The sequence below is a fragment of the Solanum pennellii genome, chromosome 9 (genome assembly GCF_001406875.1).
Source record: "Solanum pennellii chromosome 9, SPENNV200".
Lineage (NCBI taxonomy): Eukaryota > Viridiplantae > Streptophyta > Magnoliopsida > Solanales > Solanaceae > Solanum > Solanum pennellii.
Window position 1 is genome coordinate 50,601,707 of NC_028645.1, and position 25,075 is coordinate 50,626,781.

Genomic DNA, 25,075 nt, shown 5'->3' on the forward strand with positions numbered 1-25,075 from the left:
CTTCGGTATATCACGATGATGCTTCTTCCTTGCTTCTGCTTCGAATAATTCCTCCTCTGTTGGGGTATATCTAATGACAAAGTGGAAATTTTGAAGTGGGATGGGAAGAGGTGCATATATTCCATCCAAATTCTTGCCTATCCATAACCAGGTTCAAAACCTCTTCTTAGCATTGTCGTGGCAAACATTTTATACACTAGGGGCATTGGTACTTGTGGTGTCGTATCTTCAAAAGTAACATTCATTATCTCCACCATGTGAAAGTCAGTAATTTGAGAAGAATCTTCAATAACTGGAATGGAGAACCCAGGGTAACTAAGATTACTCCCTTCATCATGGATGACGATTTCATGATCGTCCAAGATGAACTTCAAAAGTTGATTCAATATGGATGGGACTGCTCCGACCATATAGATCCATGGTCTTCCTAGCAACATATTGTAGATTGTGGATATACCCATCACTTGGAACTCAGTGACAAATTCTGCAAGCCCCATTTGGATACATAAGTCTACCTCACCCATGGTCTCCCTTTGCGAACCATCAAATACCCTTACCTTCATGCGACTCGAATGGATTTTTCCAAATCATATTTTAGCTAAGTGAGGGTGGATAACGGGCAAATATTGAGTCCTGAACCATTATCAATCAATACTCGAGCTACAAACTTGTCCGTGAATTTGACGGTGATATACAAGGTACAATTGTTCATCACTTCTTCAATTGGTAATTCCTCTTCTCTAAAAGGGATTTGGTGACTCCAATGACATGACTTACCATTTTGGCCAGATTCTCACCACTTGTTCCCGTCGGTACATAGCCTTCATCAAGTACCTTCAATAATGTTTTTCAATGGTACTCAGAACTCATTAATAAATCTCTAATAGAAATTTGAGCTAGGCTTGTCTCCAAATGCTTGTCAAAGGAATACTACTCAGGTTGCATTCTTCGCCAAAACTCTTCAGCCTCACCCTCTGTGATCGGCTTTTCATGGTTCTTTTTTCTTCGTGTTTCCTAAGCTAACTCTTTTGGAACATAGCATCTTCCAGAACGTGTCATCCCTTGAGCTAAACCACCTGGACAACAAACTTTTCTATGGGTTGTTGGATGTTTCTTTACTTTGCTCAAGCGAATGCTTTATGAGGCACAATTATTACAACAAACTCTGGACATTCCTTTATGGTCAATGAGGCCACTGTTAGTATGAGTGAGTTGACATTTTCTTCACCGATAGTCCCAATAGCGAGCCAATCTTTATCTCTTTCAATCATGTTGATGGTCTCTCTCCCATGGTTCAGCAATGGGTTAAGGTTCACATTGGGGACAGGGACCTGAAGAGTGATGACTCTGTTATCGATCAAATCTTGAATCTTATGTTTTAGATTGATACATTCTTCAGTGTAATGTCCTGCTCCTCCAAAATGGTAAGCACATCGTTGATCTACTCGGAAGAACTTTGTTGTAGGAATAATTGTCCTTGCATCCACAGGTTGGATTATGTCACATCCGGATTTACCCCCAAGACGTAACCGGCATGACCGCCCTTTTTAAGGACTAAGACGAGCCTCTTAGACTCATGTCATTACATTCATAGGTTGAAGATTAAGAAAAAATTAAATTTTTCATTAACATATACTTAGAGGTTTACATAGACCTCTACATACACATAATATATATTCATATCGAGTATACATAGACCCTTCGTGTAGAAAGGTTGCATAGCATTCTACTTTTGTTGCACATACATATATATAAGATAGAAAGATATTCTCAAGGAATGTCTCATATCATACCATCTAGTCGATAATCACAATATGGGCATAGCCCTACATCAAAAGTAAAGGATCCACATATAGGCTTATACAGGTCGTACACAATAAAAATGGAATGAACATAAAGCAGACCTAAAACTCATAACAGAGAAACTTCACAGGAAAGATATTGGCATCATCCTTGGAAAGTGAGGACCTACCACTTGGATGAATTAAGGTATCCAAGTCTTAAACAATGTCGCCTTCCGAACCCTTCAACGACCGGAACTTAAAATGTTAGGGAAACAGGGAAGAAAATGGGTTAGTACTCCACATTTACTAAGTATGAAACCATATCACATACCACACCAAAACATGCTAAAAAGGACATTTAGTGAAAATATGCCATTTACCTCTCCAAAGGTTTATGCACAATTAAGTAACGATACCCACCTATTTAGACATGCTCAACAAGTCAAATAAACCATATTTATGTTAACATACTTGAACCCATAATCTCATATAACTCTATCACCAATTAATAGTAATATGAATAAGAGTTCATAACATAAATAGTAAAGTAAGACAATAATTACAATCCTCATAAATTTAACAGGTGCAATGACCAAGGAAAGCCCCATAACCTTGCTCAATCAAGTAACCCAACAAGAACTATAAATAGCATCATATTTCACCTAACATAGTCTTTAACTCACAAGTTCATACCTTAACAACAAAGACCAATTGCATGTTCATAAACATCATAATTACCATACAGAATCATTACCTTCATCATTATCCATATATATAATATTAGATTCCTAAAGCTCCTATTAAGGCAAACTAGTGCAAGGAATAGGTAGAGTCCCATGCCCCAACCTAAGTTGAGTTAAACCATTCAAGTCACTTTAGTTAATTTACACATCATTATTTAATTTTACTTTAGGGAACACTTGCCTCAGCCGACATAGACCACATGAGCTAAATGTGGAATCCGGTGTCATGAAACCCTACACCGAAAGAAGGTGGACTACTTGCCAAGGTAGTTCTTAAACATGAAACATAGCAACTACGTTGATCCACTAGCTAATATTCCTATGGGGGCAACATAGTTCGAGAACTAGGAGATATAATTGGGACCCTCTTTATGCACCACGCATTGTAGTATCCAATCTGAAGAGTAATTTAGTGCTCCTACCTTCCCTATGTGGGAAAGGACACTCCTCAATCTAGTTCACTCGGTGCTAATATAGAGTCCCTTTTTGAAATTCTTTAAGCCTTTATTTATAAAATCATAACTTAGTTTAGGTCATAGGGGTACCCCTTGTATAATCATCATCAATAGCTCAATAAGAATCTTATAAGTGTAAATCCTTTCATCACAATTCATAAAAGTGAGGTTAACACATTACATAGCATTTTCATAATAAGGCACATTGGTACACATTACCAACATTATAAACTTTACATCTTAACAACCTCACAACCGTAATCAAGACATTTCAATTCAACATCATAGCATTCTATCAATCCTAATACACGGCATATTTCAACATAATATCGTAACTTAACCACAATTAATCACAATTGGAAGTAAAGATAGAGATTCTAAGACTTACCAAGTGTTCCTCATAATTCTTCCTCAAAGTCTTACCATCCACCCATAACTCCACAAAACTAGGGGAGTAACATCATCACACAATGATAACCAATAAGATAACAAGGCCAATAGCATCTCTATAACACAATTCAACGCTAGATCATAGCCTAAGACAAGATACATAAACCAATCCTTGCAACATTCTTCATGCCCTAAATCTCATCTCAAGAATTTGAATAATAGGCCTACAATTCATCTTAATATATTCATAATAACACCATAGTAAAGTTATCTAATCAATAACTAACTCAATTTGATAATAACAATACAATATAGGTCAAAATTACAACCTAGGGTTGGGGACTGAGGATCAAGTTCTTCAATTTGTATCAAACCATTAACAACTACAACAATTAAGTTAAAATACATGTAAATCTACTCAATATAAACTAAAGAAACCATTAACAACTCTATTCATAACTTCAATTTCGTAATTGAATATAACCCATAAGAAAACTCAACTTTTGAAAACTAATTTGAAGGAACCCTTTGAGGAAAGAGGCTCAAAGGTGAATAGACACCATACCTTAATGTTTTGATGAGAATTTGAAGATGAAAAAACCCTTTTCCAGCCCCCAATTCCTCTCCTTCAACGGAGTCTTCTAATTAGAGAGAAAAAGAAGAGAGAAGGTAGAGTAATTTGTTTTTGAGTTATGTTTAGATTAAATGAAGTTAGGGACTTTATAAAGTCACTAACTAATATAATTAGACCCCCTTTAATCCCTTAATTAACCGCCTAAACCCCTAACCAATTAATGGACTTAACTTAAATAAGGCAGAAAACAGACCCTCACTGACGAGACCCCGAACGACGGGCCGTCTGTGTGTCGACAAGCCCTCACCCCTCCGTCCTACACATCCGTCGATGAGTTCAGAAATTGTGAAGGCGGAGGCCTGCCTCTACTTGGCTATTTGTGGGAAGACGGTGGAATCGACGCCCCGTCAGTCCATACACGGACCGTCGATCGTCCTGTCAATGCACACTGCCCAGGCAATGTTTTCTTCAACACAAATGTCCTCTTCAAGGGCCCTTGGTTGAACCTTGGGGAGTTATACCCGGACGTTTTGACCATGAAACAACTCAAACACCTTACAAATTTTTATACATTTCCAACTCCTAAAGGCTAGTCGAATTGACTAAGGCACGCTAGTACCTCTTTGAACCAACATCCGAACGTCGTTGACGTTCTTGAACGTTTTGGTTCTTAAACTTCCTAAATGACATAACTTCATTAAAAAGGACTTAAAACAATAATTAGACCTCATTACACCAATGTTAGGCTTTACGACACACCTTGAATTTCAAAGTGTTACATTATCCCCCCCTTAGGAATATTCGTCCCCGAACGACACTAAACACTCCTTTTGAAGAAAGGAATAGACTCAAGACTAGAAGCTCAACCAAACAATTAATATCAAATTAACTTAAACCATATCATTTCAACAAAGCGATTTCCATAACCACTCATAAGGCTCAATTATCTAATCATGAGGTATTTTCTCACAACACCTATGAGCTCAATATATATTACATGAGTCAACTAGCAAAAAGTTTGACTTATTAACATGCTATATACTATTTAATAAAGACTCACTTCATCAAAATACACATCATAACTCAAAACAAGATAAAAGCAAAATTTCAAGTTTTCAAAAGCAATATTACAATAACTTCACTGTAAAGTATTCAAAAATGCATACTTTGCAAAACTTCACCCCAAAATAAAAAAACCTTAAATTATAGTCATATTCGTATTATTAAAAGGAATGACTAACCTTAATTCTCAAAAAGATTAGGGTAACGGGACTTCATGTCGGCCTCGGCCTCCCATGATTTTTCTATAACACTTTTACGGAAACCACCTCTTTATTCCTTAACTACGTGACTTTCCTATCATGAATTGGAATCGGGACTTCCTCATAAGATAGGTTATCCTTGATACCAAGTCCCTCAATAGGAACAATGGACTCGGTATTACCAATATACTTTTTCAACATACAAACATGGAAAACCGGATGAACCGAAGCCAATTCACTAGGAAGTTTCAATTCATAGGAAACCTTACAAACCCTTTGCAAGATTTCATAAGGACCCGCATAACGAGGACTCAATTTTCCTTTGTTGCCAAATCTAACCACCCCTTTCATTGGTGAAATTTTCAAATACACCTTATCACGTTCTTCAAACTCCAAATCCCTTATCCTATGATCAGCATAAGACTTTTGCCGACTATAGTCCATTTGCAACCGGTTCCTTATGATATGAACCTTTTCCAAAGTCTTATAAATTAACACAGGACCGAAAAGCGATGGTTCACCCACTTCGAACCAACCTATCGGAGACCTACATCTCCTACCATACATGGCTTCGTAAGGAGCCATGGAGATGGATGAGTGAAAGCTATTGTTATAAGCAAACTCCACCAACGGCAAATGCCTATCCCAATTCCCGTTAAAATCTATTATGCAAGCCCTTAGCATATCCTCAAGGGTTTGAATAGTGCGTGCCGCTTGACCATCCTTTTGAGGATGAAAACCGGTATTCAACTTCACCTTAGTACCCAACCCTTTCTGGAACGACCTCCAAAACCTCAAGGTGAATTGTGCACCCTGATCGGATATCATGGATAACGGAATACCATGGAGACGCACAATCACATCTATAAATATCTTTGCATAATCCTCCGCCAAATAAGTGGACTTGACGGGAATGAAATGAGCGGACTTACTCAACCTATAAACAATCACCGATATTGAATCATAGGACCTCTGACTCTGAGGCAACCCTACTACAAAGTCCATATTAATGTCTTCCCACTTCCAAGTAGGAATTTGGATCTCTATTAGTAAGCCACCCGACTTTTGGTGTTCGGTCTTGACTTGTTGGCAATTTTGACACTTAGCGACCTTTTTTCAAACCTTCCCACCAATAAATCTCCCGAAAGTCATGGTACATTTTTGTCGAGCCCGGGTGAATTGTGTAACGGGACCCATGGGCTTCTTCAAGGATTCGATCTTTCAACCCATCAACATTGGGAACACATAGTCTCCCTTGGCATCTTAAAATACCATCCCTGCTTAAGGAGAATATCTCATTAAGTTTACCAAGGGCAGCTTCTTTGAACTCCATCAAAGATTTGTCAAGGTGTTGTTTGGACTTCACCTTGACCACTAAAGATAACTCGGAGTTATGATGGAGTATACCACCCCCATTTTGAGAACCTTCAAACCTCAACCCCCACCTAGCCAACCTATGAACTTTCTTTGCTAGATCTTTCTTAGCTTCCTCAATATGGGATACACTACCCATAGTCATACAACTTAGGGTATCCACCACCACATTAGCTTTTCCGGGGTGAACTCATATCATAATCTTTCAACAACTCTAAACCTCCTTTGTCGGAGGTTCAATTTTTTTTGGGTAAACACATATTGGAGACTCTTGTAGTCGGTGAAAACATCAACATGAACCCCATACAAGTAGTGCCTCCAAATTTTCAAAGCAAACACCAGGCCGCTAACTCAAGGTCATGAGTGGAATATTTTCTCTTATGTGCCTTAAGTTGTCTAGAATCACCTTCACATATTGTATAAGCACGCACCCCAAACCCATACGGGATGCATCACAATACACAACGAACCCTTTTGTACCCTCCGCTAAAGTCAACACTGGAGCGGAAGTAAGCCTATCCTTCAACTATTGGAAGTTTTTCTCACACTTTTCCGACCACTCAAACTTCTTATACTTTTTAGTCAACATAGTCAAAGGAGATGTAATGGATGCAAAGACTCCACAAACCTCCGATAGTAGCCTACTAATCCCAAGAAACTTCTAATGTCGGTTGGAGTCAAAGGTCTAGGCCAATTTTTGACCGCCTCCATTTTCCTTGGGTCTACCTCAACTCTCTCACTAGAGTTGAAATTCCTAAGAAATGTCACCGACCTTAACAAAAATTCGCACTTACTATATTTAGCATACAATTGATGTTCCTTAAGGGTTTGCAATACTACCCTCAAATGACCAATGTGATCATTCTCATTCTTTGAGTATACCAAGATGTCATAAATGAAGACGATGACAAATGCATCTAGGTAATTTCCAAACACCGAATTCATTAGGTCCATAAACGCCGTCGGAGCAGTAGTGAGACCGAAAGACATCACAAAGAACTCAAGTGCCCATACCGAGTTCGAAAGGCCGTCTTTGTTACATTCTCACCTCTCACCCTAAGTTGGTGATACCCCGACCTCAAGTCTATTTTTGAAAATAACTCACCTGATCAAACAAGTCATCTATCCGAGGAAGAGGGTATTTATTCTTAATGGTAACCTTGATAAGTTGACGATAGTCAATACACATTCTTAAAGACCCATCTTTTGTCTTTACGAATAACACCGGAGCACCCCACGGCGAAATGCTAGGCCTTATAAAGCCCTTGTCTAGCAAATCTTTGAGTTTTGCCTTCAATTCCTTCAATTTGGCCGAAGCCATCCGATGAGGAGGAATTGAAATGGGCTTTGTATCCGGTAGCAAATCAATGCCAGAGTCAATTTCTCGTTCGGGAGACATACCGAGAAGGTCATTAGGGAAGACCTCTGGAAATTCACTCACTACGGGTACCGACACAATAGGAGGAATTTCGGCGTCTAAATCTTGAACTCTTAGTATGTGATATAGACAGTATGTAATATAGACAACCCTTTTAAAATCATTTTGCATGCTTTTACACATGAAATAATATGACCTCTTGGAATAGAATTTGCCTCCCTCCACTCAACAACGGGTTCATTTGGGAAGTTAAACCTCACAACTCTTGTCCTACAATTAATAGAGGCAAAACATGCATGCAAACAATCCATACCCAATATAATATCGAAATCCAACATATCAAGCTATACTATATCAACATGGGAAACTCTATTGGTCAACATTATGGGACAATTTTTGTATACTCTTTTTGCAACAACCTACTCACCCACAGGAGTAGACACTAAAAGAGTTTCATGTAAAATGTCAGTTAAGATTTCAAACTTTCTAGCTACAAGAGGTGTAACAAATGATAAAGTAGCACCGGGATCAAGTAAGGCATAATCATCAATAGAGAAGACTGTCAACATACCGGTTACCACGTCGGGAGAAGTCTCTTGCTCGCCTTTAGAGCGGAGAGTATAGAAGCGGTTCTTCTTTGGAGCATCACAAGAGCCACTTGTTTGAGCTTGACCACTACCATTGTCTTGAACCCTCACATTTGGGCAATCCTTAGCCTTGTGCCTTCTTTTACCACAACCAAAGCAATTGTCCGTCCCTTTGAGGCAATCACCATAGTGCTTCTTGCCACACTTTCCACAAGTTGACTTCTCGGTTGGTGAATTAGTACCCCTTCCCTTATTGTACTTAGGGTTAGACACCCTATCACCACTAGCCTTTGGGAACTTAGTAGGAACTTGACTTGAAACCCGTTTCATAAACCTAGGCTTGTCTCGTATCTCAAGCCTATTCCTTGAAGAACCTTCCTCAAAAGATCTTGCCGTCTTAGCATCATTATTCTTTCTTTTTGTTCTAGCCTCCTTCACTCTCCTAGCATGCACCATAAGACGAGATATGTTCATATTATCATGCAACATAGCTGAATGACACTCCTCTTGAAAGTCTACAAATACTCCCATCACAAAGTGACTCATTTCATATCTAGGATCGGAGACCAAGGAAGGAGCATATTTGGACAATTGCAGGAACTTCAAGGAGTAGTCATGAACACTCATACCCCCTTGTCGGAGGTTGATGAATTCCACCACCTTAGCCTCCCTCATCTCTCTAGGGAAGAAACGATCAAGAAATTCCTTTTTCAAGATCTCCTAAGTCACCGGCCCACCCCGAAGAGGCCTATTATCCCTCCATTGCACATAACAAGTTTGAGATACATCCTTGAGTTGGTGTGTGGCCAACTTAACCTTCTCACTGGAAGACAGACCCATAGCATATAGTATCTTGTAGACCTCATCGATGAATTCTTGGGGGTTTTCCTCAACCTTAGACCCGTATAAGATAGGAGGGTTCATTCGAGTGAAGTACCTTAGACGCGAAGCCATAGTAGAAACTTGGTGATGAGCTCGGGGAGAAATCTCCCGATTGGCTTGGGGCGTCATAGCTTGGGCTTAAAACGTTGCGGCTTGTGTTTGAGTAGTAGTGGCTTGGGCCATTTAAGCAAGAATAGCCCTCATGTCAGCCTTCGTCATAGGTGGAGGATTAGTCGGGGCTTGATCAACATTAGCATTTTCCTCAAGTGGAGGAACTTGGTTACATTGGGGAGGATATCCCGCATTAGAAACTTCTTCCTCAAGCCTCCTTGCCGCATTTCTTCGAGTGGTCATGCTTCCTATAAGTACAACAATGGGATTAGATGCAAAAGCAGGCCATACGTATACTATAATGGCAGGATATAAGATTTCCAAGAAAGAGAGTGATTCCTAGGCATCACACAGATTCCTATTCATAAATGTGGCGCGCTTCACAATTATGAATACAAACCTACATAGACGTGGTAGAGAGAGAGAGAGACATAACTTAATGATTTTCAACCTCATGCTTTGATACCAAGTTTGTAACATCTGGGCTTACTCCCTAGACGTAAGCAACGTCGTCGGCCTTTTTAAGGACTAAGACTAGCCTCTTAGTCTCATGTCATTACATTCATTGGTTGAAGATTACGGAAAAATTAAAACTTTTCATTAACGTCTACTTGGAGGTTTACATAGACCTCTACATACACATAACATATATTCATATCAAGTATACATAGACCCTTCGTAAAGGAAGGTTACATAGCCTTCTAGTTTTATTGCACATACATATATATAAGATAGAAAGATATAGATCAAGGATTATCTCATCTCATACCATCTAGTCGATTATCATAATATGGGCATTGCCCTACATCAAAAGTAAAGGAGCCACATATAGGCTTATACAAGTCGTACACAATAGAAATGGAATGAACATAAAGGAGTCTTAAAACTCATAACAGAGAAACTTCACAGGCAAGATATTGGCATCATCCTCGAAAAGTGAGAACCTACCACTTGGATGAATTGAGATATCCAAGTCTTCAACAATGTTGCCTTCCGAACCTTTCAACGACCTGAACCTAAAATGTTGGGGAAAAAGGGAAGAAAATGGGGTTAGTACTCCACATGTACTAAGTATGAGACCATATGCACATATCACACCAAAACATGCTAAAAAGGACATTTAGTGAAAATATGCCATTTTACCTCTCCAAAGGCTTATGCACAATTAAGTAACTATACCCACCTATTTAGACATTCTCAACAAGTCAAATAAACCATATTTATATCAACATACTTGAAACCATAATCTCATATAACTCGATCACCAATTAATAGTAACATGAATAAGAGTTCATCACATAAATAGTAAAGTAAGACAATAATTACAATCCTCATAAATTTAACAAGTGCAATGACCAAGCAAAGCCCCATAACCTTGATCAATCAAGTAACCTAACAAGAACTATAAATAGCATCATACTTCACATAACATAGTCTTTAACTCACAAGTTTATACCTTAACAACAAAGACCAATTGAATGTTCTTAAACATCATAATTACCATATAGAATCATTTAACTTCATCATTATCCATATATATAATATGAGCTTCCTAAATCTCCTATCAAGGCAAACTAGTGCATGGCATAAGTAGAGTCCCATACCTCTAACTAAGCTGAGTTAAACCCTTCAAGTTACTTTAGTTAGTTTACACATCATTATTTCATTTTACTTTAGGGAACACTTGCCTCAACAAACATAGACCACATGAGCTAAATGTGGAATTTGGTGTCATGAAACCCTACACCGAAAGAAGGTGGACTACTTGCCAAGGTAGTACCAAAAAATGAAACATAGCAACTACATGGATCCACTAGCTAGTATTCCTATGGGAGAAATATAGTTCGAGAACTAGGAGATATAATTGGGACCCTCTTTATGCACTATGCATTGTAGTCTCCAATCTCAAAGAGTAATTTAGTGCTCCTTCCTTCCCTGTGTGGGATAGGACACTCCTCAATTTAGTTCACTCGGTGCTAAGATAGAGTCCCTTTTTGAAATGTCTTTAAGCCTTTAATTATCAATCATAGCTTAGTTTAGGTCATAGGGTGTACCCCTTGTATAATCATCATCAATAACTCAATAAGAATCGTATGACTATAATTACTTTCATCACAATTCATAAAAGTGAGGTTAACACATTACATAGCATTTTCATAATAAGGCACAATTGTATACCTTACCACCCTTATAACCTTTACATCTTACCAACCTCACAACCATAATCAAGACATTTCAATTCAAGATCACACCATTCTATCAATCCTGAAATAAGGCATATTTCAACATAATATCGTAACTTAACTACAATTAAAGACAATTGGAAGTAAAGATAGAGATTCTAAGACTTACCAAGTCTTCCTCATAATTCTTCCTCAAGGTCTTACCATTAACCCATAACTCCACTCAACTAGCGGAGTAACATCATCACACAATTATAACCAATAAGATAACAAGGCCAATAGCATCACTATAACATAATTCAACGCTAGATCATAGCCTAAGACAAGATACATAAACCAATCCTTACAATATTCTTCATACCCTAAATCACATCTCAAGAAATTGCATAATAGGCCTACAATTCATCTTAATTTATTCATAATAACACCATATTAAAGTGATCTAATCAATAACTAATTCAATTCGATAATCACAATACAATAAGGTCAAGATTACAACCTAGGGTTGGGGATTAAGGATCATGTTCTTCAATTTGTATCAAACCATTAACAAGTACCACAATTAAGTTAAAATACAAGTCATATACTCAATATAACCTAAATAAACCATTAACAACTCAATTCATAACTTCGATTTCGTAATTGAATATAACCCATAAGAAAACTCAACTTTTGAAAACTATTTTGAAGGAACCCTTTGAGGAAAGAGTCTCAAAGGTGAATAGAACCCATACCTTAATGTTTTGATGAGAATTTGAATATGAATCCACCCTTTTCCATCCCCCAATTCCTCTCCTTCAATGGAGTCTTCCAATTAGAGAGAAAAACAAGAGAGAAGGTAGAGTAATTTGTTTTTGAGTTGTGTTTAGACTAAATGAAGTTAGGGACTTTATAAAGTAACTAACTAACATAATTAGACCCCCTTTAATCCCTTAATTAACCGCCTAAACCCCTAACTAATTAATGGACTTAACTTAAATAATGCAGAAAACTCAACCCTCACAGAAGAGACCCTGAACGACGGGCCGTCTGTGAGTCGACAAGCCCCTCCGTCATGCACATCCATCGATGAGTTCAGAAACTGTGCAGGCGGAGTCCTAACTCTATTTGGATATTTGTGGGAAGACGGTGGCATCGACGCCTCGTCAGTCCACACACGGATCGTCAATCGTCCCTTCAATGGACACTGCCCAGGCAATGTTTGCTTCAACACAAGGGTCCTCCTCAAGGGACCTTGGTTGGTCCTTGGGGAGTCGTACCCAGACGTTTCGACCATGAAACAACTCAAACACCTATTAAATACCCTTTTACCAATTTTTATACATTTTTGAATCCTAAGGGATAGTCGAATAGACTAAGACATGCTAGTACCTCTTTGGACCAACTTCCAGACGTTGTGGACGTTCTTGAACGTTTTGGTTCTTAAACTTCCTAAATGACCTAAATTCATTCAAAAGGTACTTAAAACAATACTTAGACCTCATTACACTAATGTTAGGCTTTACGACACACCTTGAAGTTCAAAGTGTTACAGATTAATCCTACCACTCTTAGGTGCTCAAAGAGTTTGGTACATGTTTCTGCCAAAGGGATGAAAATCTTTGAAGCTTTATTTCAAGGTTAGGGCGGGGTAGATTGTTTGAATTTGGGTTGTTTTTTCAAGGATTTTTGTAGGCTGGTGCATTGGCTTGTTGATTTGGTAGTGTACGTTTGTAGAATGGCGGTTGATTTTGGTAGATAGATGGGGACGATTGGTAGTTATGTTGTACATAGTATAATGAGATTGGAGCTTGTGGAGTTGGTGGGTAATTGTTTGCGGTGGAAAATTGGTACCAAAATACCTTTGTAGGCTTGGCTCGGGCTAAATGATACAGCAGAGACATCCTCTTTCTTTTTCCTAGCAAATCCTACGGCCATGGATGGTGACGATTTGTTGGTGGCCTGCAATGTAATTAGACCTGTAGCCTTTCTAGATTTTACGCCATCCTCTATTGGTTCTCCATTCTAATCAACTTCAAAAACTTTTGTCCCATCATAGGCCACATCCTTTCGTAATATTCGAGCTCTTGAGCTCGACTAAAAGTAGAGGTTATTTCATTTTCAGTCATCATAGGTTGTACCTTTGCAAATTTTTTCCTCCAGCGACATGCGTATTCACGATATTCCTCCGTGGTCTTTTGCTTGAATTTTTCCAAATAATATCTGTCAGGGACAACTTCGACATTAAACTGGAACCTTTCCAAAAAATCTTTAGGAAGAGCCCCTCATGTAGACCACTGATGGAGTTCTTGAGATGTGAACCATTACAAAGGCTCCCCACTGAGGCTTCGACTAAACAACCTCATAGTTAATGCATTATTTTTCTTGATACCCACGAGTTTGTCACAATAAGCTCGTAGGTGAGCCATTTCATTGCCAATACCATTGAAGGTTTTCAATTTTGGGATTTTATAAAATTCAGGTATTTCCAAGTCAGGGTGCATGCGAAGTTCCTCAAACTCAAGTCATGTGAAGTTTCAACACTTTTAACTTCTTCAGAGATGGCATCCTTCATGACATCCATTTCTTGTTTGCCTTTTTGTTCTCTCAGCCTCCACTCCTTCTCCATCTCTTCATAATGGTCCATCTCTGCTTGACCGGGAAAACTAGGACATTGTTCAGGGATTGTATAGGCTGGTGGAGTTTGGAATGTTAGGAAGGGCATGTCGGCTAGCTAGGCAAAACACGTGGATTTTTGGAGACTAGGGGTGGGATTTGGTACGTTGGTGTGAAGTTTTGGGAGTGATTAGTGTTAGATATTTGGTTATAATTTAGTGGCGGTGGTGGCGTTTGGTAGGAAGTGCTGGTGTAAGGAGCGTTGAATACAATTAAGCCAATAATATGAGGATAAGGGTAGAAGTGATGGGTCCTAAGGGAGTGGGTAGGGAAATAGTTGGCTAATGGAGAACTTAATGATGGAAAAGGAGGAGGAGGTCTTCTAGTTTAGAGGTGTGGTTCATTTTGATGCGATGGCCAGATCTTTGGTTTGTTGAAGCACTTCCTGCATGTCTGCGATTCATTGCGTTAACAAAGAAATTAACTCATTATGATAAGTGAGTTTAGCATTTCTGATGGTCACATCGACTATTCCTGTTTCTTCAGAAGTACTAGTCATTTTGCTTTTGACTTTATCCAAAGAATTATCAGGGAAGGATTGTATGATTGGTTTAGATCTTGTAAAGTAGCGATGGTCGGCCAGTTTGATTTCAACACAGATAAATTTTTACCTGTAGAGAAAAATAACTCAAAAGATACATATGTTGGTCTTTGATTTTAACGAGATATGCAAATAAAATGACATAAAAGTAAACACATACGTGTCATTTTGCTTCAAGCAGATTAATCCACAAAAATATTTTGGGTGAACTGGAGGACTCGAATGGAAGGAAATCTTTCTGTGATTGAATTAGGAAGGTCGACTTGCATAGAACGCTGTTAAATTCTTCCACTCATATGCTTTGTAGATGAAACTTTTCATAATCTTTCACTAATAAGGGAGAATAAAAATTGAAAATACAGGGACCGAGCCTTATGTAGGCTGCCTACATATCAACCAAGAAAATCAGGCCCAACATAGTTCGAATTACATAAGATAACTTAAACATACCCTTTCGGAAATTGATAGAGAGACTAGGCTCGAAAAGAGCTTCCAATGTACCACCTATGGGCTCAAGTCTTGCATAGTTCTTCATTAAAAATAAATTTAAAAACAAAATGACGAACATGAGAGATGCGTTACATGAGCCTAAATCTACCCCAGACTCCTTTCTGTCCTTTTCAACCTTAGGATGATGATATAGTGCTCTCATCATGTAAACCTTCTTTTGTTTTCCCTTTTCCTCTCATGGAGGAAGCACTCCCAAAATTTATCTTCTTAATGTCCTTTTCAATTGTAGGGATTCTTTAGTTGCTTTAGTGATACTTATTATCTCTTCATCGATTTTTTCAATCTTTCTTTTCACTGAGTTTGTTTCCATGTCAACTTCAATAATTCTTTGTTGTAGCGTCCATTGAGTTTGGTCCTGTATTGCAAGTCTCTTTTTAGATGAGTTTATCTTCTCTTTATTCTCGATATAGATTTTGAACATTGACTCTTTATTTTTTCCGTCACTAACCAAAGAAATAGGTGGGATTGGTGTGTTGACGTATTTTTCAGACATTCTAGCAAATCGATCTTTCTGTGACAGATGAAATCAATATTTAGGCGATCTTTGGAGTAAAGGATTAATAAATTTCTGAGAAACTTGAACGACACTTCAAGAATAATTTAGACCGACTTTGTTGTTGTGAATTTTATATATGCTTAGAGTGCTCTAAAAACAAGAATGGATTAATTCTGCTTTAAGAAAAAATGACAGATCACAACACAACAATTATATCAAGCAACACACAAACAATTTACATCGCATCCTAGATTTGTGACCTTTTTATGTCAAAGGTAGGCCTAAACGTCAAACATAATGTGATTATGATACATTGATCCAAGCCATTAATTTGTGACAACTCGAGTTTGGAAAACAAAGACCCCCAATTTTACATTTAATCAAATTCACTATGTGAAAATTGGGCTTGGATTCGTCTATCATTCTCACGTTACACAAAATATTTTTTTGGTCGTTGGGTTGTGAAACCCATCGACATAAAGGCGGGGTTCTTAAATGTGGAATCGATACGCAAAATCGATCCCCCTAAGGTATATGCATGCATAACTTAAATTGAGGGGTGTTTTAGCTCAATCTTATGTTTTCTAAGATTTGGCTTTCTAGACACAAGGTTCCCAAGTGGACAACTCGAGTGAGAAGGCTACGCGGTGAACGGAAAAATATCTGAACACCCCGCGCATATGCCAACTCTGCTAACTTTGGAAGAAGTTTGCGGGTGCGCAAAGCACACCTCGCGTGTCCGTGTGATAGTGTGAATTTCCAAGAAGTGGAGAAACATGAAAGGAATGACTGTTTATAAAGAAGTAATCAAATAAATAATTTATATAAAGTGGTAACAAAGAGAAAATTTAGTCAAAAAAATAAGTAGTTTATATCACATGAGCATTAAAATAAAGCATTAGGCATGTAAAATAAAGCAAGCAAGTAATATATGCTAAAAACATTAATAAAGTTGTTATGGTTAGAACCTATTAAATCCTAGCGGAGTCTCCATTTCTGTTATTCCGTGATTTTCATATCTTTAGAAAAATCACTTTTTTGAAATGTTTTAAGTATAAAATGATTAGAAATATACTTAGAAAAGAGTAGCCACTTAATTTTTTTTTAAAGAAATTAATAAAACTTAATTTGAAAAGATCTTAATAGATGAAATCTTTATAAATTTAGGAAAAATGGGTTAGAGATTCTTATCTACGATCCAAGAAGGTTTTTAAGGCATTTGAAGTGTCCGCTAACATGCGGTTATCCTACGACTTAGGTTATATTTTTGACTATTTAGGAAATGATTTGATATAAAAATAATAATATTAATTTAAAATATTTGATTAACTTGAGAAAATAGGTAAAAGAATATTTATTTTTTATTATTTTATGAAAATTGTTACTTAGTTGAAACATTTGAATCAAAATGCAAGTGACTAGAATTTTAACAAAAACTATAATTTATTAGAATTTACTTGTCTCATTTGTGAAATAAAAATTTAAACTAAATTAGTTAATTTGATCATGAAAATAATTTTAAATTATTTGAAAAATAAATAAAAGGTTTTTGTTATATATATTTTTATTGAATAAAAATGTAACAGTTGATAAAAGTGAATTATATCAAAATAAACCAACATAAAGAATATAGTTCATCTTTCAAGAATTTAATTAAGTTATTTAATAATAGAGTTAAAAAAAATACAAAGCAATAAATAGTCGCAATTAAGTAAGCTAAGGAAATAAAGGAGAAGATGAATTTGGTCCTTCTTGGCCAAATTTGCTACTACTTTTGGGGTTTTACCCAAAACCCTTTTTTGTATACACGATTCATATATCAGTGTATACAACTCGCATCTCAGCACCATTTCATGCATATCGACCCATATATCGACTGTATACAGTCCACCTTGACGCCTCCAACCTGTATATTCGTTTTTGCTTAGTATTTTTTGCATTTTGACCTGTATTTCAGTATTTTTATGGTGTATACTAGTGTATACAACTATATACATAAAGCATACATCATAAGTTCAACATAACTCATAGGACTAATTTATGAAAAAGCCACTATCCTTAACTTTGTCTAGCAGTAGGGGGGGGGAAAAGATTAGGATAGCGGGTCTTCATTTCGGTCTCAGCCTCCCATGTTGCACCCTCAACAAGGTGGTTCCTCCAAAGAACTTTTACTGAGGCAACCTCCTTGTTCCTCAATTTCTCAACTTGGCCGTCTAAGATCTCAACCGGGACCTCTTCATCAGAAAGATCCTGCTTTACCCCTAAACCTTCTAGAGGGAGAATCAACACCAGATCACCTATACACTTCTTGAGCATAGATACATGGAATATCGGGTGAATCACGGAAACCTCATTGGGCAATTTCAACTCATATGCCACACTTCCGAGTCTGTTCAAAATTTCATACGGCCCCACATACCCGAGACTAAGTTTCCCATTCTTTCCAAACTTCATCATCCCTTTCATGGGTGAAATTTTCAAATAAACCCTACCTCTTACTTCAAATTCAAGATCCCTCTTTCTACTGTCGGCATAAGATTTTTACCGACTTTGAGCCATTTTTAGTCTATCCCTTATAACTCGAACCTTCTCAAGGGCTTCAACAACCAAATCGGGACCAAGTAGACCAAACTCACCTACCTCATACCAACCAATCGGGGATCTCCACCTTCTCCCATAGAGTGCCTCAAAAGATGTCATGGAGATACTCGAATGGTAGCTATTGTTGTAGGAGAATTCTAATAAAGGTAGGTGGCCATCCCAATTACCTTTGATGTCAATGACGCACTCCCTCAATATATCTTCTAAGGTTTGGGTAGTGCGTTCCACTCGACCATCCGTCTTGGGATGAAAGGCGGTACTAAGCTTCACTTTAGTACCAATCCACTTTGGAAAGACTTCTAAAAATTGGAGGTAAATTGAGTGCCTCTATCCAAAATGATGGATAAAGGGGCTCCATGTAGCTTCATTATTTCATTGAGGTACAATTTGGCATAATCTTCTGCCGAATAAGTGACTTTGACGGGTGCCAACTTGGTCAATCTATCCACAATGACCCATATCGAGTCATGTTGTCTTCGTGTACGAGCCAACCCCACTATGAAGTCCATGTTAGTATCCTCTCACTTCCATGTGGGAATATCGATATTTTCAGTTAAGCCACCCACCCTTTGATTCTCCACTTTGGCTTGTTGAAAATTTGGACATCTAGCAACAAAATCCGCTATATCCTTTTTCATACCATTCCAAGAACAAGTTTCCAGTAAGTCGGGGTACATCTTTATGGCACAAAGGTGAATGGAATATCGGAAGCTGTGAGCCTTTTCCATGATCAATTTCCTCAAACAATCGACGTCCGGACACACAAACTTCCTTGGTGCCTAAGCACCCCATATTCTCCTTGAGAGAAAGACTCATTAGATTTACTAAGTACCGTTTCCCTCAGCTCCATCAATAGAGGATCACGGTGTTGCTTGGATTTCATCCCAACCACTAAAGATGATTCGGAATTCTGGAGAATCGTGAAACTACCCTTTGGAGCGTCTTTAACCAAACACCCAATCGATCCAACCTATGAACCTCTTTCAATAGCTCTTTCTTATCATCAACCATGTGAGTCACACTACCCATGGACACTCGATCCAGAGCATCCGCCACAATATTAGCTTTTGCGGGATGGTAAAGGAAACTCATGTCATAGTCCTTTTAAAGTTCTAACCATCTTCTTTGGCGTAGATTCAAGTCTTTTTGAGTAAATACACATTGTAGACTCTTGTAGAATCATCAACATTTACCTCATAGAGATAGTGCCTCCAAATTTTCAAGGCAAATACCATGAGCGCAAGCTCAAGGTCATGGTTGGGTAATTCTTATCACGTGGCTTGAGTTTCCTATAGGAATATTCTATTACCTTGCCGTGTTGCATAAGGACACATCCTAGAACCACTCGGAAAGCATCACAATAAACCACAAACCCTTCGGTTCCCTCCGGTAAGGTCAACAATGGAGCGGAGGTGAGTCTATCCTTCAATAATTGGAAACTGTTTTTGCAAGATTCCGACCATTCAAACTTGGATTTCTTTTGGGTTAAGGCCGTTAATAGAGATGCGATAAACAAGAATACCTCAACAAACCTCCTATAGTAACCGTCCAACCCTAGAAAACTTCGGATGTCGATAGGACTCAAAGGTCTAGGCTAACTTTTGACCACTTCCGTCTTTTTCAGATCAACCTCTACCCCTTCACTACAGACAATGTGGCCAAGAAACGCAACCGATATCAACCAAAATTAACATTTATTGAAGTTAGCGAAAATTTGGTTATCCTTGAGAACTTGCAAAACTATCCTTAAATGACTCATATGATCATCGTCACTCCTCAAGTATATCAAAATATCATCAATGAAGACAATCACAAACAAATCAAATATACATCTAAAAAATCGATTCATAGGGTCCATGAAAGCCATCGGGGCATTTGTTAGACCAAATGACATAACAGGAATTCAAAGTGACCATATCTTGTTCGAAATACTGTTTTCAGAATATCAACCTCCTTCACGCTATGTTGGTGATAACCCAATCTCAAGTCAATCTTTGAAAAGTAACTCGCTCCTTATAGTTGATCAAGCAAGTCATCAATCCTAGGGAGCAGATACTTATTTTTTATGGTGACTTTGTTCAATTGAAGATAGTTGATACACATTCTTAAAGACCCATCCTTCTATTTTACAAATAAAACCAGGGTACCCCATTGAGATATGCTTGGTTGGATAAAACTCTTATCTAGCAAATCCTTGAGTTGATCCTGTAGTTCGTTCAACTCGGCCGGAGCCATCCATTAAGGAGGGGTGTAAATAGGTTGTGTATCCGAAAATAAGTCTATGCCGAAGTCCATTTACCATTCGGAAGGAATTCGGGGTAGATCATTGGGAAAAACCTACGGAAGTTCCTTTACTACGGGTACCGACTCTAAGGGAGGGACCTCAGATTCAAGATCCCTAACTCTAACTATGTGATAGATACAACCCTTTGCAATCACTTTGCAATCTTTTAGACACGAAATGTTCTTACCCCTAGGGTTTGAGTTTCCTCGTCTCCACTTAAAAATGGGTTCATTTGGAAATTGAAATTTGACTGCCCTTGTCCTATAATCAATAGAGGCAAAGTAATCATGCAACCTTTCCATTCCCAATATGACAACAAAGACTAGAATATCAAGTTCTATTAAGTCAACTAACGTAACTCTTTTGGGCAAGGAAATAGGACAATCTTTATAGACTCTTTTAGCCACAACGGAATCACCCACCGGGGTAGAAACCGAAAAAGTTAATCTATTATGTCGGGTAGTATATCAAACTCCATTGTTAAAAAAGGAGTCACAAATGACAATGTAGCTCCCGGATCCAACAAATCATATACATCAAAGGAAAATAATTGTAACATACTGGTAACCACGCCCGGTAAGCTCTCTGGATAACCTCGGGATTGGAGAGCATAAAAGCGATTCTTCTTAGGAGCATCCGGATTTGGGGCACTACCTTATGCTTGAGAATTTTAACTTCCTTGAGCCTTCATCATAGGGAAATCTCTCTTCATGTGACCACTCTTTCCACAACCTTAGCAATTACTCGTTCCAACTAGGTACTTACCATCATGTCTCTTATCACATTTTGGACAAAGAGGCTTCTTAACATAAGATATTCCACCTTAAAGGTCTTGGGGATTGGGAGTAGACACCTTACTCTTGTTGACCCTTGGAGCTTTAGAAGGGCCTTGATTGGAAAACCGCTTCTTGAACCTTGGTTTGTCTTGAACCTCAAATCTTATCTTAGAAGAATTCCTATCTTCGGTTATCACCTTCTTCAACTCTTTACCAACTTGCTTAAGCTTTTGGTCTTCAATTTGTTCTACATGGACCATGAGACGAGAAATGTCCATGCTAGTAATTAACATAGCCGACCTACACTCATTAACCACAAGATTGAATATCCCCATTACAAATTTGTTCATCTTTGCCCTAGAATCCGCAACCATAGTAGGAGCATGCTTTCATAGTTGAGTGAACTTGAGGCTATACTCTTTAACGCTCATACCCCTTTGATGAAGGTTGATTAATTCTTGCATTTTCCTATCCCTTAATTCCAAGGGAAAGAACCTATCAAGGAAAGCCGTCTTGAAAGCCTCCAAGTAATCTAACCTTCTCTAACCGGCGTCTCATCTTTCCATTGCTCATACCACACTTGAGCCACATCTTTGTGTTGGTAGGCGGCTAGTTCCACCTTTTCTTGAGAAGATACCCCCATAGAATCAAGAACTTTGAACACTTCATCAATGAATCCTTGTGGGTCCTCCTCCACTTTGGAACCAAAGAAAGTAGGGGTAATCATCCTTGTGAAATCCCTAATTCTTAAAGTGGTAGTTTTAGCATTGGGGTTAGCTTGCACCCTAGCATCCCTAGCCACTTGAGTAGCCAACACTTCGGTCAAGCTATGAATGGTCGATCTTATATCCACGTTAGACATAGCCCCTTATTCAATAGGAACTTTGAGGGGTTTGATGAGCTTGAGGGGGAACCACCTTATCAAATTCTCCTCTTCAGCCCATCGAGCATTGTTACTCCTTGTATTCATTGTCTATAACCACAATAAAAGGATTAGAAAAAAGGACTAAATAGATCTAGGACCCTTAGGCACGACTAAGGAATAATAAGAGAGTGAAAGTTCCTATGTATTACTTAGTCTCTCATTCATAAGTTTGGAGCGCTTCACAATTATGAATACGACCCTCCATAGCCGTGGGTTAGTGATACATCAATCCTAAGATTTACTTTAACCTAATGCTCTGAGACCAAGTTTGTTAAGACCCAAAGTACCCCCTAGGCGTAACCGGCATCCTTGTCCTCGAGGAGGACTTAGACAAGACTTTTAGCATTCGTCATAGCATATCATAGGTAAAAATTAGACATAAATTTAAAACTTTGTATATATACGTAGTGAGGTTTACATAGACCTCTCATATACGAAGCTTAATTAGTCTTTTAGCTTATACAACATAATAATACATAAGAATTTAGTCTAAATATTTGTCTCACATTAAAACCATCAAAACAAAGTAAAACATCCGGGCGTAGCCCTTATACAAATTTAATAGTTGCCACTTAGGGGTTACATGAACAAATTCAACAATAGGAGAGAAAAGAATGTTTTTAGAAAATACAAGTACGACTAACATAGATTACGTAGTCGCATCCTCGAACTAGAGGACCTACCAGAACTTGGAGATTCTAGTCCAAGCCTTCTTTATTTAGCCTCAAGATATCTGAATGGCCCGAACCTACAATGTTTGGAAAAAAAGGGAAGAATGGGTTAGTACAAAACACATATACTAAGTATGGTCCCTATGCATAAAAATCATTAATACATTAGAAAAGACACAATTTAGTCAAAACCATGCATAACATCCAATAACTCAACATAAACATATATGGAACATCATGTCAACCCAACATAAAAGCAACTCAAGCAACACTTGTGCAATGCCAAGAATAAAGACCCATAACCCTATCAAAAGCTAAGTATCACATTAAGCAACCCACTTCATACTTACAACACATTTTCATAACATGCTTAATACATAAATACTTACTCATAGATTATCAACATAACCATAATCATAATCATGATCATAAAAGAACATTACTAGAACCATCCCTTAGCATCCCACATGTGCAATGTGTAAGAGAAGTGCCACACCCTCCCTCACACTATGTAGTAGACTTTAAGACGACCCTAATAAAATATCATATGCATACTTTTTCATTACTTTTACATTAGGGAAATAAGTGTAATAACCGACATGAGACTATGTGAGCTATATGGAATCAGTGTTCTACTCCCACAAGGAAAAAAAAGGGTTAACTTGCCTAAGGTGTAACCATTCGTACATAGCTATCTAGGTGGATCCACTAAGCTAGAGTCCTATGTGGGCACATAGTTAAGGGTCAAGGAGATTGTTACTAGAAACCTTGACTTTCTAGACGTGGAGGTTTCCATCTGATGAGACAACACATATTTTGGGGATTAAGACTGATTAGCATGGGGAAAACCCACGTGGGAGGCCGGACTTACTTAACGTGAGACCTCCATCTCATTTACATGCCCTTTCGGTGCTAAGCAATTATTATCTTTAGCTATCATCTTATTTCATCATACAAGTTCACATTAGTCTGTTCTAGACCCCTGTGTAAATGTCTTACCATATTAGCTCATAGGTCATCATAAGTGAGAACAATCATTTCACTTTAGACACTACTTCACAAGTGAGAAAACTTTTCACATAGCACATTATTATAATCATGAGAAACTACTTTCAATCATATCATATTCGTATCATAACATACATACATACATACATAATTCATGCCTAACTCAATGTATTAGGGTTAAGGATGAGGAATGCCTAGAATCAACATCACAACCACACATTAGATATAGGAGCATTACTATCTAAGTAACTCATAATTCAAAATTGAATCCGAGAGAAACCAATAAACATACCTCTTTGTCCCTTCCAAGAACCTTCATACTTCCATTACCAAGAATACATAACCAATTACATAAACAAGGGAAATTCAATAAGCAATTATTTAATTAACAACAAAGTAGTCAATCTACATGTTCATAATCCTTACAACTCACTATATTAATTCAAGGTTTTCATGAAATTGGGGGAAATTCATGGATTTACAGAAATATCATACGAAATCATCAATTAACCACCAATATATACTTAACAAATATCAATTAATCACAATAGATTCATAATTTCATTTTTCAAAGAAGACCAATGTGAGAAGAAATACCATAGTTTTGGGGGATTTAGAAATCATCCTTTGGAGGGACCTCTTGGGAAAAGAAATCCCAAGAGTGAAATAAAACATACCTTAAATCTTAATAGCCACGAATTTTAGTAGAACCTTGGAGGATTTGGTCTTCTTCTTCAACCTTCAGAGCTTCTTCAATGGATGAAGAATAGAGAGAGAAAGTAGAAAGAGGTGAGAGCTTTTAGGTTTTGATTTGGGTATTATGTTTTTTTGGGAAATTGTGGTGAAAAACTTATTTAATGTAAATATATAACCCTCCCCTAAAAT

General features: G+C 37.8%; 1 protein-coding gene across 1 annotated transcript; it reads right to left on the reverse strand.

The window, feature by feature from the left end:
• Positions 1-17,983: 17,983 nt before the first annotated feature.
• Positions 17,984-18,391, reverse strand: LOC114074039. Its single transcript, XM_027911960.1, has one exon. It carries the CDS (start codon positions 18,389-18,391, stop codon positions 17,984-17,986), a length of 408 nt encoding a protein of 135 aa, XP_027767761.1.
• Between the last annotated feature and the right edge of the window lie 6,684 nt (positions 18,392-25,075).

What these genes read in the sequence shown, in the direction of transcription:
- LOC114074039 (XM_027911960.1), bottom strand. Translation starts at nt 18,391, where the DNA reads ATGAAAGGGATGATGAAGTTTGGAAAGAATGGGAAACTTAGTCTCGGG.